The sequence below is a fragment of the Salmo trutta genome, chromosome 4 (genome assembly GCF_901001165.1).
Source record: "Salmo trutta chromosome 4, fSalTru1.1, whole genome shotgun sequence".
NCBI classification, from domain to species: Eukaryota; Metazoa; Chordata; class Actinopteri; order Salmoniformes; family Salmonidae; genus Salmo; species Salmo trutta.
In genome coordinates, this window is record NC_042960.1 from 1,204,846 (window position 1) to 1,220,270 (window position 15,425).

General features: G+C 41.8%; 1 protein-coding gene across 1 annotated transcript in view; it reads right to left on the reverse strand.

The window, feature by feature from the left end:
- Positions 1–14,549, reverse strand: part of LOC115190194 (calcium-binding protein 2) — a 36,249-nt gene extending 21,700 nt beyond the window's left edge. The window contains exons 1-2 of the mRNA XM_029748692.1: positions 14,345–14,549; positions 12,000–12,182 (exon numbers count right to left, since the gene is read on the reverse strand). Coding sequence (XP_029604552.1) covers positions 12,000–12,182; positions 14,345–14,407 — 246 coding nt within the window. The 5' untranslated portion in view covers positions 14,408–14,549. The remainder of the gene's footprint in view (positions 1–11,999; positions 12,183–14,344) is intronic.
- Positions 14,550–15,425: the final 876 nt, after the last annotated feature.

Genomic DNA, 15,425 nt, shown 5'->3' on the forward strand with positions numbered 1-15,425 from the left:
CGATGCAAAAGGTACTCTTCTTGGAACGACCCCTGAATGACAATGTCCAATAACTGAAGGGCGCCGTACAGAACAGCGAAAGAAAGTCCACATTCATCAAACAGCAGAGAACTTCACATGTAAAATCATAGTCCTCGGACTCCTTGGTGTAATTTCATGTTGTATTCACAGCTGAGGAATAAGCCTACAGTCAAGTAACAACACGTAACCCTGGATCAAACAGCTGAGGAAATGTGATTGTCTCCTCTTTTCAACGGCATTAAACACACCAGATGTCTTAGTATGTATCCCAAAAGGCACCCCTATTCCCTATATAGTGCACTACTTTTAACTAGGGCCCAATTGTCGTCCACTATGTAGGGAATAGGGTGCCAGTTTGGGACGCAGGCTTAGACATAGTAGGATGACGGGAGAGAGGGTAGAAACACATTTTAATAACAATCTCATATCACAGAGTCAACAACTTTATGACGGTGTTCAGAAGAAAGGATTTCCCACCACGCCATCCTGACCCTGGTGTGTGTGTGTGTGTGTGTGTGTGTGCGTGCGTGCGTGCGTGCGTGTGAGAGAGAGACAGAGAGCTTGCGTAACTATGTGTGTGTGTGTTCTTACGTGTGTGAGCCTGCGTCTGTCTCCGTGTGTGACTGCTTCCTGACCCTTTCCTCTGAGCCTCTTGAAGGTTGAGCGGAACTTTAATCAAGTTAAATGCAATAGTCTGCTGTGTTTGGTGTGTGGGTGTGTGTGTGTGTGTGTGTCATCTGTTGTAACATTTAGTCATCATCTGTCTAGTCCTACTGACTCACACTTCACACTCACACTAGTTCATCTGTCTCATGGGTTTTCCATCAAAAGACACATTTGTATATTTTCCACAGCAAGATACATCTCCCTGATCTTTCCTCCTCTCCCCTCTCTCCTCCTCTCCTCTCTCTCCTCCTCTCCTCTCTCCTCTCTCTCCTCCTCTCCTCTCTCTCCTCCTCTCCTCTCTCCCCTCCCTCCTTCTCTCCTCTCTCTCCTCCTCTCCTCTCTCCCCTCCCTCCTTCTCTCCTCTCTCCTCCTCTCCTCTCTCCCCTCCCTCCTTCTCTCCTCTTTCTCCTCCTCTCCTCTCTCCCCTCCCTCCTTCTCTCCTCTTTCTCCTCCTCTCCTCTCCTCTCTCTCCTACCTCTCCTCTCTCCCCTCTCTCCTTCTTTCCTCTCTCTCCTCCTCTCCTCTCTCCCCTCCCTCCTTCTCTCCTCTCTCTCCTCTTCTCCTCTCTCCCCTCTCTCCTCCTCTCCTCTCTCTCCTACCTCTCCTCTCTCCCCTCTCTCCTTCTCTCCTCTCTCTCCTACCTCTCCTCTCTCTCCTCCTCTCCTTCTTTTCCTCTCTCTCCTCCTCTCCTTCATTTCCTCTCCTCTCTCTCCTCTCTCTCCTCCTCTCCTTTGTTTCTTCTCTCTCCTCCTCTCCTCTCTCTCCTGCTCTCCTTGGTTTCCTCTCCTCCTCTCCTCTCTCTCCTCGCTCTTCCTCTCCTTCCTTTCCTCTCTCTCCTCCTTTCCTCTCTCTCCTCTCTCCTCCTCTCCTTCCTTTCCTCTGTCTCCTACTCTCCTCTTTCTCCTCTCTCTCCTCCTCTTCTCCTCTCCTCCTCTCCTTACTTTCCCCTCTGTCATTCCTTTCCTCTCTCTCCTCCTCTTGTCTCTCTCCTCCTCTTCTCTCTCTCCTCCTCTCCTCTATCTCCTCCTTTCCTTCCTCTCCTCTCTCTTCTACCTCTCCTCTCTCTCCTCATCTCCTTCCTTTCCTCTCTCTCCTCCTCTCATCTCTTCTTTCCTCCACTCCTATCTCTCCTCTCCTCTCCTCCCCATTTTCCTCTCCTCCTCTCCTTTCTCTCCTCTCCTACCTCTCTTCTCTCTCCTCCTCCTCTCCTCCTCTCCTCCTCTCCTCTCTCTCTAGTACACATATCCAGGCATCAGATATCTCAGAATGAACAGTGAATCAAACACTCACACAAATAGTATAATAATTGAGGCCAACAGCAGCAGCAGCATGTCATTGCTGGTTCATATTTCCTCTTTACAGGCTGTTGCCACATGCCTAAACCTCTGGCAGTTATAACATCTTAAAGGCTTCGGTACATAAGCCCTCACATAATAACTCCTATACCCTATGGTTACTATATTTGGCAGTACCTGGTCCTTGGAGTGTAACAGACTAGATGGGCTATCTACCCTAACTCCACCCCTTGTTGCTAGAACGCCTCCCCTCAAGTTGTCTTACCTCTTTATTACTAACACTCACAGGCCTTCTGTTATCACCCCTTTAATCCACTGCTTCGTGATTCCCTGTGGCTCAGCTGGTAGAGCATGGTGTGTGCAACGCCAGGGTTGTGGGTTTGATTCCCACGGGGGCCAGTTCAAAAAAATACAAAAAATTAAAAATAAATGTATGAAATATATGCATTCACTACTCTAAGTCGCTCTGGATAAGAGCGTCTGCTAAATGACTAAAATGTAAATATCCCTCCCATGTGTTTATCTATCTATTTACATGTAGATGATGTGAAAGATGTCCATTGTGGATGGAAGCTGTAGCACAACAGTGATGTGTTTTCTTAATATTGTACATGTCTAGGTTATGTATTTATTTGTGTTGAATTTAGGCAATCACTGAATTGATCAAATAGCTCAGTTGGTCAGGTGTGGTGCCCAGTTGGAACAAAACCCTGCAGCTCCTGTGATACTCCTGGTACAGGGTTACGTACCCCTGATCTAGTCTATGTTACTTTTTAACAATTTGGCCCCTCTTCCTGTCTTTCTCTCTCTTCTATTCTCTTCTATCTCCGTCTCACTCGCTCTCTCTATTTCTCTCTCTATTTCTCTCTCTCTCACTCTCTGTCTCTCTCTCTCACTCTATTTCTCTCTCTCCCCCTCACTCCTTCTCTCTCTCTCACTGGATTGTTCCATATTTCCCATTGATACTCCCACTTTCTCCATAATTCTCTGTAGACCTGTAGACCTGCAGTGTGTAGTGTGATTGTGTTTCCTTCATCTACAGTATTTGAGATTTGGGTTGTCTGGTATGTTCTAGAATGATTGGAATGGATTACAATAGGGCCACGATGACAGAAGGAGAGAGAGACCCGAGAGAAACAGAGGGATGGACATGATAGGAGAGAGAGACCAGAGAGAAACAGAGGGATAGAAAGACAGAGAGAGAGAGGGAGGGAGGGAGGGATAGAGAAATAGAGAGAGATAAACACTTATATTCTGTATGACAGCTGTCAAACGACCATGTCAGATCAGCTCAGCTTGTTTGCACTGTCTGTCTATATATATATATATATATATGATTTATCTTATTTTTACAGCACCTTCAGCAGCCTTACTTCCCACAGCTATGGAATTTGGCCTTTACTACTATAGCCCAGAGAAACAAATTCATTAACACGTTCATAAAAAGGCAAAACAAACAGTGCAAAAATAAATCAGAAGGTTTTGAAGTGTCTGTCTAGTATCTATGAGACAGAAGAAAGCTCAGGAAATACTGTATATATTTCTTTTTTGGACACATATTTATCTCCTTTTTTGTGTTACTTCCATTCATTATCTGAACCGGTACTGGGTTACCTTCAGGTCACCTTCAGACGAGTCCCGTCCCGGGTCTTACAGAGAACCCCATCGTGTTAGATATCTCTAGCTTAAACAGACAAGTGTGTCAATCCACTCTTAATGATTTTAACCATCTCCTTCCTTAATGTTACTTTTCCTGTAGTTTTTCCTAAGTGTTATTTTGAACTATTTCCTGTAGTTTTTCCTACGTGTTATATTGAACTATTTCCTGTAGTTTTTCCTATGCTAGGTCCTAAGACTAGTCTTTAACCGTCTCCTAGTCTCAGCTGAGAGTGAATCTGTCTGTAAAGGGATCATTTTATCCTCTGAGTGGTTTAATTTCACCACCATAACCCTCCCTCCATCCCTCCATCCTTCTCAATGTTTCCCAATCAATCTATCCTCCCTTTCTCACCATTCCCTCACCCCAGGGCAGCAGGTAGCCTAGCGGTTGAGAGTGTTTGAATCCCAGAGCCGACTAGGTGGAAAATCAGCTAATGTGCCCTTGAGCAAGGCACTTAACCCTAATTGCTCCTTTAAGTCTCTATGGATAAGAGCGTATACTAAATGACTAAAATGTCAATGTAAAGCTTTTCTGTCCATTTTTCCTGTTTTTGTCCTTCTGTCAATATCTCTGTTGCCATGGAGATCAATGACTTGCAGAGCAACAGGCAGAATGGAAGAATGAAAGATAGAAATCACCCTTTTCTGAAATCATGTTTTGAAATGTTTTTTTGTTGTTGCTGTAAATCTATACTGACCCACCTGCTTCCCAAATGGCACCCTATACCCTACGCAGTGCACTACTTTTGACCAGAGCCCAATGGGATCTCCTTGAAAGTAGTGCACTATGTAGGGAATAGGGTGCCATTTGAGACACTCTCCTAGCCCTCACTAAAACACTAATCTGGACCCATGACTGTTACCATAACAACACACCTTCCATGGTACCATTCAGTCTGATTGTCCGTATTGCTGGCAGGCCCCTAGCATTGTATCCATTCAGGAGAAGTCTCAGGAGTCATCGTATCAATGACAACTGTCCATCTCTCTCTCTCTCTCTCTCTCTGAATGACAACTGTCCATCTCTCTCTCTCTCTGTGAATGACAACTGTCCATCTCTCTCTCTCTGTGAATGACAACTGTTCATCTCTCTCTCTCTCTCTGAATGACAACTGTCCATCTCTCTCTCGCTCTGTGAATGACAACTGTTCATCTCTCTCTCTCTCTCTCTCTCTCTCTCTCTCTCTCTCTCTCTGAATGACAACTGTCCATCTCTCTCTCGCTCTGTGAATGACAACTGTTCATCTCTCTCTCTCTCTCTCTCTCTCTCTCTCTCTCTCTCTCTCTGAATGACAACTGTCCATCTCTCTCTCTCTCTCTGAATGACAACTGTCCATCTCTCTCTCTCTCTCTCTGAATGACAACTGTCCATCTCTCTCTCTCTCTCTGAATGACAACTGTCCATCTCTCTCTCTCTCTCTGAATGACAACTGTCCATCTCTCTCTCTCTCTCTGAATGACAACTGTCCATCTCTCTCTCTCTCTCTCTGAATGACAACTGTCCATCTCTCTCTCTCTCTCTGAATGACAACTGTCCATCTCTCTCTCTCTCTCTGAATGACAACTGTCCATCTCTCTCTCTCTCTCTGAATGACAACTGTCCATCTCTCTCTCTCTCTCTCTGAATGACAACTGTCCATCTCTCTCTCTCTCTCTCTCTCTCTCTCTGAATGACAACTGTCCATCTCTCTCTCTCTCTCTCTCTCTCTCTCTGAATGACAACTGTCCATCTCTCTCTTTCTCTCTCTCTCTCTGAATGACAACTGTCCATCTCTCTTTCTCTCTCTCTCTCTGAATGACAACTGTCCATCTCTCTCTCTCTCTCTCTGAATGACAACTGTCCATCTCTCTCTCTCTCTCTGAATGACAACTGTCCATCTCTCTCTCTCTCTCTGAATGACAACTGTCCATCTCTCTCTCTCTCTCTCTCTGAATGACAACTTTCCATCTCTCTCTCTCTGAATGACAACTTTCCATCTCTCTCTCTCTGAATGACAACTTTCCATCTCTCTCTCTCTCTGAATGACAACTGTCCATCTCTCTCTCTCTCTGAATGACAACTGTCCATCTCTCTCTCTCTCTCTGAATGACAACTGTACATCTCTCTCTCTCTCTCTCTCTCTGAATGACAACTGTCCATCTCTCTCTCTCTCTCTCTGAATGACAACTGTCCATCTCTCTCTCTCTCTGTTTACTTGTGTGTCACCCTATTAGATCTGGAAGTGTTAAATAACTACAGTGACTCAGTGAGAACCCTGTCTATTCTCCACATGACTCCTGATGATATATGGGTAGTCTTATGTTGTCATGTAAATGTAGTAACATATTGATCATGGTGTTGTAGTTGGGGTCAAATGAGTCAGTAGAACATCTGTGGACATGCTAGATAAAGAACATGACTATTCTCCCACTCTCTCTCTCTCTCTCCCTCTCTCTCTCTCTCTCTCTCTCTCTCTCTCTCCTCTCTCTCTCTTTCTTTTTCTCTCTCCCTCCCTCTTTTTCTCTCTCTCCTCTCTCTCTCACCCTTTCTCTCTTTCTCTTTCGCTGTCCTCTCTCTATTTCTTTCTTTCTCTCTCTCCTCTCTCCCTCCATCTTTTTCTCTCTCTCTCCTCTCTCTCTCCCAGTGTCTCGCATTCATCTCATCTTCTGTTCCGTCTACTTCAGGTGTCTGTCCATTCATCTTCATTCATTCTATATCAGATCAGGGGACTCCTAACTGGAGTTTGAACATAAAGAGCTGAAGAGCATCATACTATATCCTGGTTTCTTCCTTACTTCCTTTAGTGAACATTGAACATTGACATTGTGTTTCATTCTAAGCTTTTTTTCATGGTCAAAGGATTACGGTTTATTTCCTCCAGCACCATGTAATCTGTTGTTTCTCAGTGTACGGTGTGTTAACATGAATGGCTGATGAACAGTGGTTTAAACAGAAAGAACAATCAATCCTACTGTCTATGCTGCTCTGCTGCTTTCTCAATAAACACTATACTGCTTCCTCTGTCTATAAACACTATACAGCTTCCTCTATAAACACTATCCTGGGTTCTCTATCTATAAACAGTATGCTGCTTCCTCTGTAAACACTGTACTGCATTCTCTACAAACACTATACTGCTTCCTCTATAAACACTATACTGCTTCCTCTGTCTATAAACACTATACTGCGTTCTCTGTCTATAAACACTATACTGTGTTCTCTATCTATAAACACTATACTGCTTCCTCTGTCTATAAACACTATACTGCTTTCTCTGTCTATAAACACTATACTGTGTTCTCTATCTATAAATACTATACTGCTTCCTCTATAAACACTATACTGCTTCCTCTGTCTATTAACACCATACTGCTTCCTCTATAAACACTATACTGCTTCCTCTATAAACACTATACTGCTTCCTCTATTAACACTATACTGCTTCCTCTATAAACACTATACTGCGTCCTCTGTCTATAAACACTATACTGCTGCCTCTGTATATAAACACTATACTGTGTTCTCCATCTATAAACACTATACTGCTTCCTCTATAAACACTATACTGCTTCCTCTATAGACACTATGCTGCTTCCTCTGTCTATAAACACTATACGGTGTTCTCTATCAATAAACACCATACTGCTTCCTCTGTCTATAAATGCTGTACTGCTTCCTCTATAAACACTATACTGCTTTCTCTGTCTATATACACACTATACTGCTTCCTCTGTCTACAAACACTGTACTGCTTCCTCTATAAACACAATACTGTGTCCCCTATAAACACTATACTGCTTCCTCTATAAACACTATACTGCTTTCTCTGTCTATAAACACTATACTGAGTTCTCTATCTATAAACACCATACTGCTTCCGCTATAAACAACATTCTGCTTCCTCTATAAACAACATACTGCTTCCTTTGTCTATAAACACTATACTGCTTCCTTTGTCTATAAACACTATACTGCTTGCTCTATAAACACTATACTGCTTTCTCTGTCTATAAACACTATACTGCTTGCTCTATAAACACTATACTGCTTTCTCTGTCTATAAACACTATACTGCTTCCTCTGTCTACAAACACTATACTGCTTCCTCTATAAACACAATACTGTGTCCTCTATAAACACTATACTGCTTCCTCTATAAACACTATACTGCTTTCTCTGTCTATAAACACTATACTGAGTTCTCTATCTATAAACACCATACTGCTTCCGCTATAAACAACATTCTGCTTCCTCTATAAACAACATACTGCTTCCTTTGTCTATAAACACTATACTGCTTCCTTTGTCTATAAACACTATACTGCTTCCTCTATAAACACTATACTGCTTCCTCTATAAACACTATGCTGCTTCCTCTGTCTAAAAACACTATACTGCTTCCTCTATAAACACCATACTGCTTTCTCTGTCTATAAACACTATACTGCTTCCTCTGTCTATAAACACCATACTGCTTCCTCTATAAACACTATCCTGGGTTCTCTATCTATAAACAGTATGCTGCTTCCTCTGTAAACACTTTACTGCTTTCTCTACAAACATTATACTGCTTCCTCTATAAACACTATACTGCTTCCTCTGTCTATAAACACTATACTGCTTCCTCTGTCTATAAACACCATACTACTTTCTCTATAAATACTATACTGCTTTTTCTGTCTAAAAACACAATAATATTTTCTCTATAAACACTACCCTGTACTTCTTCCTCTGTCTATGAACACTATACTGCTTCCATGTCTATAAACACTACAGTGCTTCCTCTATAAACACTAGACTCCTTCCTTTGTTTATAAACACTATACTGCTTCCTCTGTCTATAAACTCTATACTGATTCCTCTGTCTATAAACACTAAACTGCTTCCTCTGTCTATAAACACCCTACTGCTTCCTCTGTCTATAAACACTATACAGCTTCCTCTGTCTATAAACACTATACTGCTTCCTCTATAAACACAATACTGTGTCCTCTATAAACACTATACTGCTTCCTCTATAAACACTATACTGCTTTCTCTGTCTATAAACACTATACTGAGTTCTCTATCTATAAACACCATACTGCTTCCGCTATAAACAACATTCTGCTTCCTCTATAAACAACATACTGCTTCCTTTGTCTATAAACACTATACTGCTTCCTTTGTCTATAAACACTATACTGCTTGCTCTATAAACACTATACTGCTTTCTCTGTCTATAAACACTATACTGCTTGCTCTATAAACACTATACTGCTTTCTCTGTCTATAAACACTATACTGCTTCCTCTGTCTACAAACACTATACTGCTTCCTCTATAAACACAATACTGTGTCCTCTATAAACACTATACTGCTTCCTCTATAAACACTATACTGCTTTCTCTGTCTATAAACACTATACTGAGTTCTCTATCTATAAACACCATACTGCTTCCGCTATAAACAACATTCTGCTTCCTCTATAAACAACATACTGCTTCCTTTGTCTATAAACACTATACTGCTTCCTTTGTCTATAAACACTATACTGCTTCCTCTATAAACACTATACTGCTTCCTCTATAAACACTATGCTGCTTCCTCTGTCTAAAAACACTATACTGCTTCCTCTATAAACACCATACTGCTTTCTCTGTCTATAAACACTATACTGCTTCCTCTGTCTATAAACACCATACTGCTTCCTCTATAAACACTATCCTGGGTTCTCTATCTATAAACAGTATGCTGCTTCCTCTGTAAACACTTTACTGCTTTCTCTACAAACATTATACTGCTTCCTCTATAAACACTATACTGCTTCCTCTGTCTATAAACACTATACTGCTTCCTCTGTCTATAAACACCATACTACTTTCTCTATAAATACTATACTGCTTTTTCTGTCTAAAAACACAATAATATTTTCTCTATAAACACTACCCTGTACTTCTTCCTCTGTCTATGAACACTATACTGCTTCCATGTCTATAAACACTACAGTGCTTCCTCTATAAACACTAGACTCCTTCCTTTGTTTATAAACACTATACTGCTTCCTCTGTCTATAAACTCTATACTGATTCCTCTGTCTATAAACACTAAACTGCTTCCTCTGTCTATAGACACCCTACTGCTTCCTCTGTCTATAAACACTATACAGCTTCCTCTGTCTATAAACACTATACTGCTTCCTCTATAAACACTATACTGCTTCCTCTATAAACACTATACTGCTTCCTGTGTCTATAAACACTATACTGATTCCTCTATAAACACTATACTGCTTCCTCTATAAACACCCCACTGCTTTATCTGTCTATAAACACTATACTGCTTCCTCTGTCTGCAAACACTATACTGCTTTCACTGTCTATGAACACTACACTGCTTTCTCTATCTAGAAACACTACTGTTTTCTCTATAAACACTATACTGCCTCCTCTATAAACACTGTACTGCTTTCTCTATAAACACTATATCGCTTTCTCTATTAACACTATACTGCTTTCTCTGTAAATGGCTTACTGCTTCCTCTAAAAACACTATACTCCTCCTATATAAACACTATGCTGCTTCCTCTGTCTATAAACACTATACTCCTCCTATATAAACACTATGCTGCTTCCTCGGTCTATAAACACTATACTACTTTCTCTATAAACACTATACTACTTTCTCTATAAACACTATACTGCTACCTATAAAAACACTATATTGCTTCCTCTATAAACACTATACTCCTCCTATATAAACACTATACTTCTTCCTCTATTAACACTATACTGCTTGCTCTTTAAACACTATACAGCTCCCTCTGTCTATAAACACTATACTTCTTCCTCTATAAACACTATACTTCTTCCTCTATTAACACTATACTTCTTCCTCTATAAACACTATACTTCTTCCTCTATTAACACTATACTTCTTCCTCTATTAACACTATACTTCTTCCTCTATAAACGCTATTTTGCTTCCTCTGTCTATAAACCCTAAGAACAGTGCTTATATAAGATAACTACACTTCCTTACGTAAGGTCAACCCTGGTGTCATAATCAGAATTTTTATTGAGGCAGCTTTTTCCCAATCTGGCAGTTGGGTGCGGAGAGCATTTGATTAGGTCTGATTTAGCAGCATCCCAACTCTGGGGTGATTACTTTTGTCCGACTCATTATGCCCTGAGAACAAGAGGTCACTGATAGGATTAAATGATTAGAAATAGAATTAATAGAACGTTCATATCATTGACTTCAATGGGGATGCCTGTTCTATTCATAATTTTTCAACGCATTTAATCCTGCAGAAAAACTGGGCCCAGGGAACAATGGGTCAGTGACACTGACATTCATTCTGTCTCTTCTCTTTCTCTTTATTTCCCCATCTCTATATCGCTCTCCTCCCTCTCTATTCATTCTCTCTCTCACTCCATTTTTTTTATATCTGTCACCCTTTACCTCTCTCTCTCTCTCTCTTTCTCTCTCTTTCTCTCTCTCTCTCTCTCTCTCTCTCTCTCTTCTCTCTCTCTCTCCCTCTCCTCTCTCTCTTTCTCTCTCTCTCTCTCACACACTCTTTCTTTCATTATTTTTCTCTCTTTTAGATTCTGTGATTTTCTCTCTCTGTGTAGCTCTCGTTCTTTTGTTCTCTGTCTCTGGTCTTGGTGAAGGTACTCCACATCTGGGAACTATACCCAGGAAAAGTGTTTGGACAGACTAAACAATTGTTATTTGTGTGTGAGTGTCTTCTCTCATTTAATTTTATCACAACAGAATGCTTCAACTACTTTTCTATACGACCACATGAAACCAGAATGAAAGAAGTCACAAGTAAAGAGACCCAAAGGTACAGAGACAGACCAACAGTTAAGATGTCCCAGAAGTATATGGACTCTCACAAGTCAAGTGACCTACAAGTAAATGCCTTGACAAGTACACTGCCAGGCTAGCACTCCCTCAGGTAGACTCCCCCAGGTACGGATTCCCCCAGATAAAGACTCCCCCAGGTACGGATTCCCCCAGATAAAGACTCCCCCAGGTAAGGACTCCCCCAGGTAAGGACTCCCCCAGGTAAGAACTCCCCCAGGTAAGGACGTCTGTAGGTAAGGACTCCCCCAAGTAAGGACTCCCCCAGGTAAAGACTCCCCCAGGTAAAGACTCCCCCAGGTCAGGACTCCCCCAGGTAGGAACTCCCCCAGGTAAGGTCGTCGGTAAGGACTCCCCCAAGTAAGGACTACCCCAGGTAAAGACTCCCCCAGGTAAGGACTCCCCCAGGTAAGGACGTCTGTAGGTAAGGACTCCCCCAGGTAAGGACTTCCTCAGGTAAGAACTCCCACAGGTAAGGACTAGGTAAAGACTCCAACAGTTGAGTCACTCCACCTGTCCCAGTATTTTACCTGTCCGAAGACGGAGGCGATGATGGGTTTGAGCCTCCTCCTCTCGGGGGTCTTGAGCCCCCAGGTCTCCTCTGGTGCCTCTGTAGCGGTGGACAGGCTTCTGGTCTTAGTCTTCTTAGAAGGCCTCTTTATGCTGCAGGAGCTCCATCTCCTTAACTTCTCTATCTTCTTCTTGATGGAGCCCTGACAGAGACAGACAGAGACAGAAATTACCCAAACAGAGAGTTAACTGATGTTCTGATACAGTAAAGTATATAGCCTCCAGTTATGTAGTAGGTGTGAGTGAAGAATCACAATAGGACACTATACTACTGTACTAGACGAATCACAATAGGGCACTATACTACTGTACTAGAAGACAAAATAGGGCACTATACTACTGTACTAGAAGACACAATAGGGCACTATACTACTGTACTAGAAGACTCACAATAGGGCACTATACTACTGTACTAGAAGACACAATAGGGCACTATAATACTGTACTAGAAGCCTCACAATAGGACACTATACTACTGTACTAGAAGACTCACAATAGGACACTATACTACTGTACTAGAAGACACACAATAGGACACTATACTACTGTACTAGAAGACTCACAATAGGGCACTATACTACTGTACTAGAAGACTCACAATAAGACACTATACTACTGTACTAGAAGACTCACAATAGGGCACTATACTACTGTACTAGAAGACACAATAGGGCACTATACTACTGTACTAGAAGACTCACAATAGGACACTATACTACTGTACTAGAAGACACAATAGGGCACTATACTACTGTACTAGAAGACTCACAATAGGGCACTATACTACTGTACTAGAAGACTCACAATAGGACACTGTACTACTGTACTAGAAGACTCACAATAGGACACTATACTACTGTACTAGAAGACTCACAATAGGACACTATACTACTGTACTAGAAGACACAATAGGGCACTATACTACTGTACTAGAAGACTCACAATCGGGCACTATACTACTGTACTAGAAGACTCACAATAGGACACTATACTACTGTACTAGAAGACTCACAATAGGACACTATACTACTGTACTAGAAGACTCACAATAGGACACTATACTACTGTACTAGAAGACACAATAGGGCACTATACTACTGTACTAGAAGACTCACAATAGGGCACTATACTACTGTACTAGAAGACTCACAATAGGGCACTATACTACTGTACTAGAAGACTCACAATAGGACACTATACTACTGTACTAGAAGACTCACAATAGGACACTATACTACTGTACTAGAAGACACAATAGGGCACTATACTACTGTACTAGAAGACTCACAATAGGACACTATACTACTGTACTAGAAGACTCACAATAGGACACTATACTACTGTACTAGAAGACTCACAATAGGGCACTATACTACTGTACTAGAAGACTCACAATAGGACACTATACTACTGTACTAGAAGACTCACAATAGGACACTATACTACTGTACTAGAAGACACACAATAGGGCACTATACTACTGTACTAGAAGACACACAATAGGGCACTATACTACTGTACTAGAAGACTCACAATAGGACACTATACTACTGTACTAGAAGACTCACAATAGGACACTATACTACTGTACTAGAAGTTGCTAAGTTATTTCATGCATTAAAACAGGATCGTGCATATTTCTTAATCTTAAAGATAGAATTTCTACGTACATTTTGGGATGTATGAAGTAATGATATACTTTATATCAAGTGATTGTTGAAGAATATGACTTAGAAATGCCTCATGAGCTCAGTTCAACTGTCGTACCCCATCAGAACCCAAAGTAAGCTTGTTTACTCTGTTTTTCAACAATGTAAATGTAAACAAACAGCCTCAAAACATGGTTAAATCTGTAATTATTATGTTATGAATTGTCAGTCCCCTGCATCCATGGCTCTGTCTATGAATTTGAGAGTGGTTACATTTTTCCAGACCCATCCCATCCCAACAGGGGTGGGGAATACACTTTGTTATTGTTTCAGATGAAGATTCTAGCTTTAAACACAAACACAGAACAATTCAGTGTCTAACAAGGATTACGGAATGCATTATGGGAAATGTTCCATGACAGTAAATGACCCTAACAGAGATGACCATTTAAATGGAATCATTGGCTTGGCATTTCAAATAAGGCGTTGAGCTTTGTTTTGCGGGAGATGGATATGATTGGAGTGTCTAAATGACTTTACCTCATAAATGACACACACACACACACACACACACACACACACACACACACACACACACACACACACACACACACACACACACACACACACACACACACACACACACACACTCTTACCTTTTTCTCCAACCTTCCTTCAGGGATGTCTTCCAGGTTTAAGATGCTTCCGGCTTCACTCATCCTTCTAGACAAATGAAGACAAATATCAGGCTAACTTCCTCTATCACTCATATAGTGTTTCTCTGACTCGTTCTGCCACTCTCACTCGAGTTCGTTTGTTCACTCTGTCTTTCTGTCTCATCTGAGAGTCTCTGTCACTCTCTCGTTCTTCTATTATCTCCGTCTATATCTCTCCCTGTACATCTGCCACTGTTGATCATCTGTGGAGCATCTCTCACATCTCTGTCACCTGTCCCTCCCTCCCTCCCTCCCTCCCTCCTTTCTCTCGCTCTCTCTCTCCCCTACTCTCTCTCTCTCTCTCTCTCCCCTACTCTCTCTCGCTCTCTCCCCTACTCTCTCTCTCCCCCCTACTCTCTCTCCCTCCATCCATCCATCCATCCCTCCCTCCCTCCCCCTCTCTCTCTCTCTCTCTCTCTCTCTCTCTCTCTGTGACATGTCACTATTAATCCCTTATTTTCTGTGTTGCTGCGGTGCTTTCTGTCGCTCTTGATTTGTCCCCAATCCTCTTACATTTCCATACTCCTGTGTATTGTTATTTTGCAGATTTGTTTTGTTTGTTTGTCAATCCACACAATGCTCGCACACACAGACAGACAGTCACACACGCACGTGCCAACACACACTCACACACATACGCATGTGTATACACTTGCATATTTAACATTTGGAGCATTTAAACACTCAAATGGTTTTCCAACTGATGGAGTTAGAGATGGTTCAGGCCATTCCCAAATCATCAATCAAACATGCGTGTGTGTTTGCTCGTGTTTGCGTTTGTGTATGTGTGTGTGTGTGTGTGTGTGTGTGTGTGTGTATGTGCATGTGTGCGTCACTCTCTCTCTGTGTGTGTGTGTGTGTGTGTGTGTGTGTGTGTGTGTGTGTGTGTGTGTGTGTGTGTGTGTGTGTGTGTGTGTGTGTGTGTGTGTGTGTGTGTGTGATCTAAGCAGTATCTCTGACACACGCCTTAATACCACATGTGCATCTGTCTGTCTATAAGTAAGTGAACCCTCTGCATTAA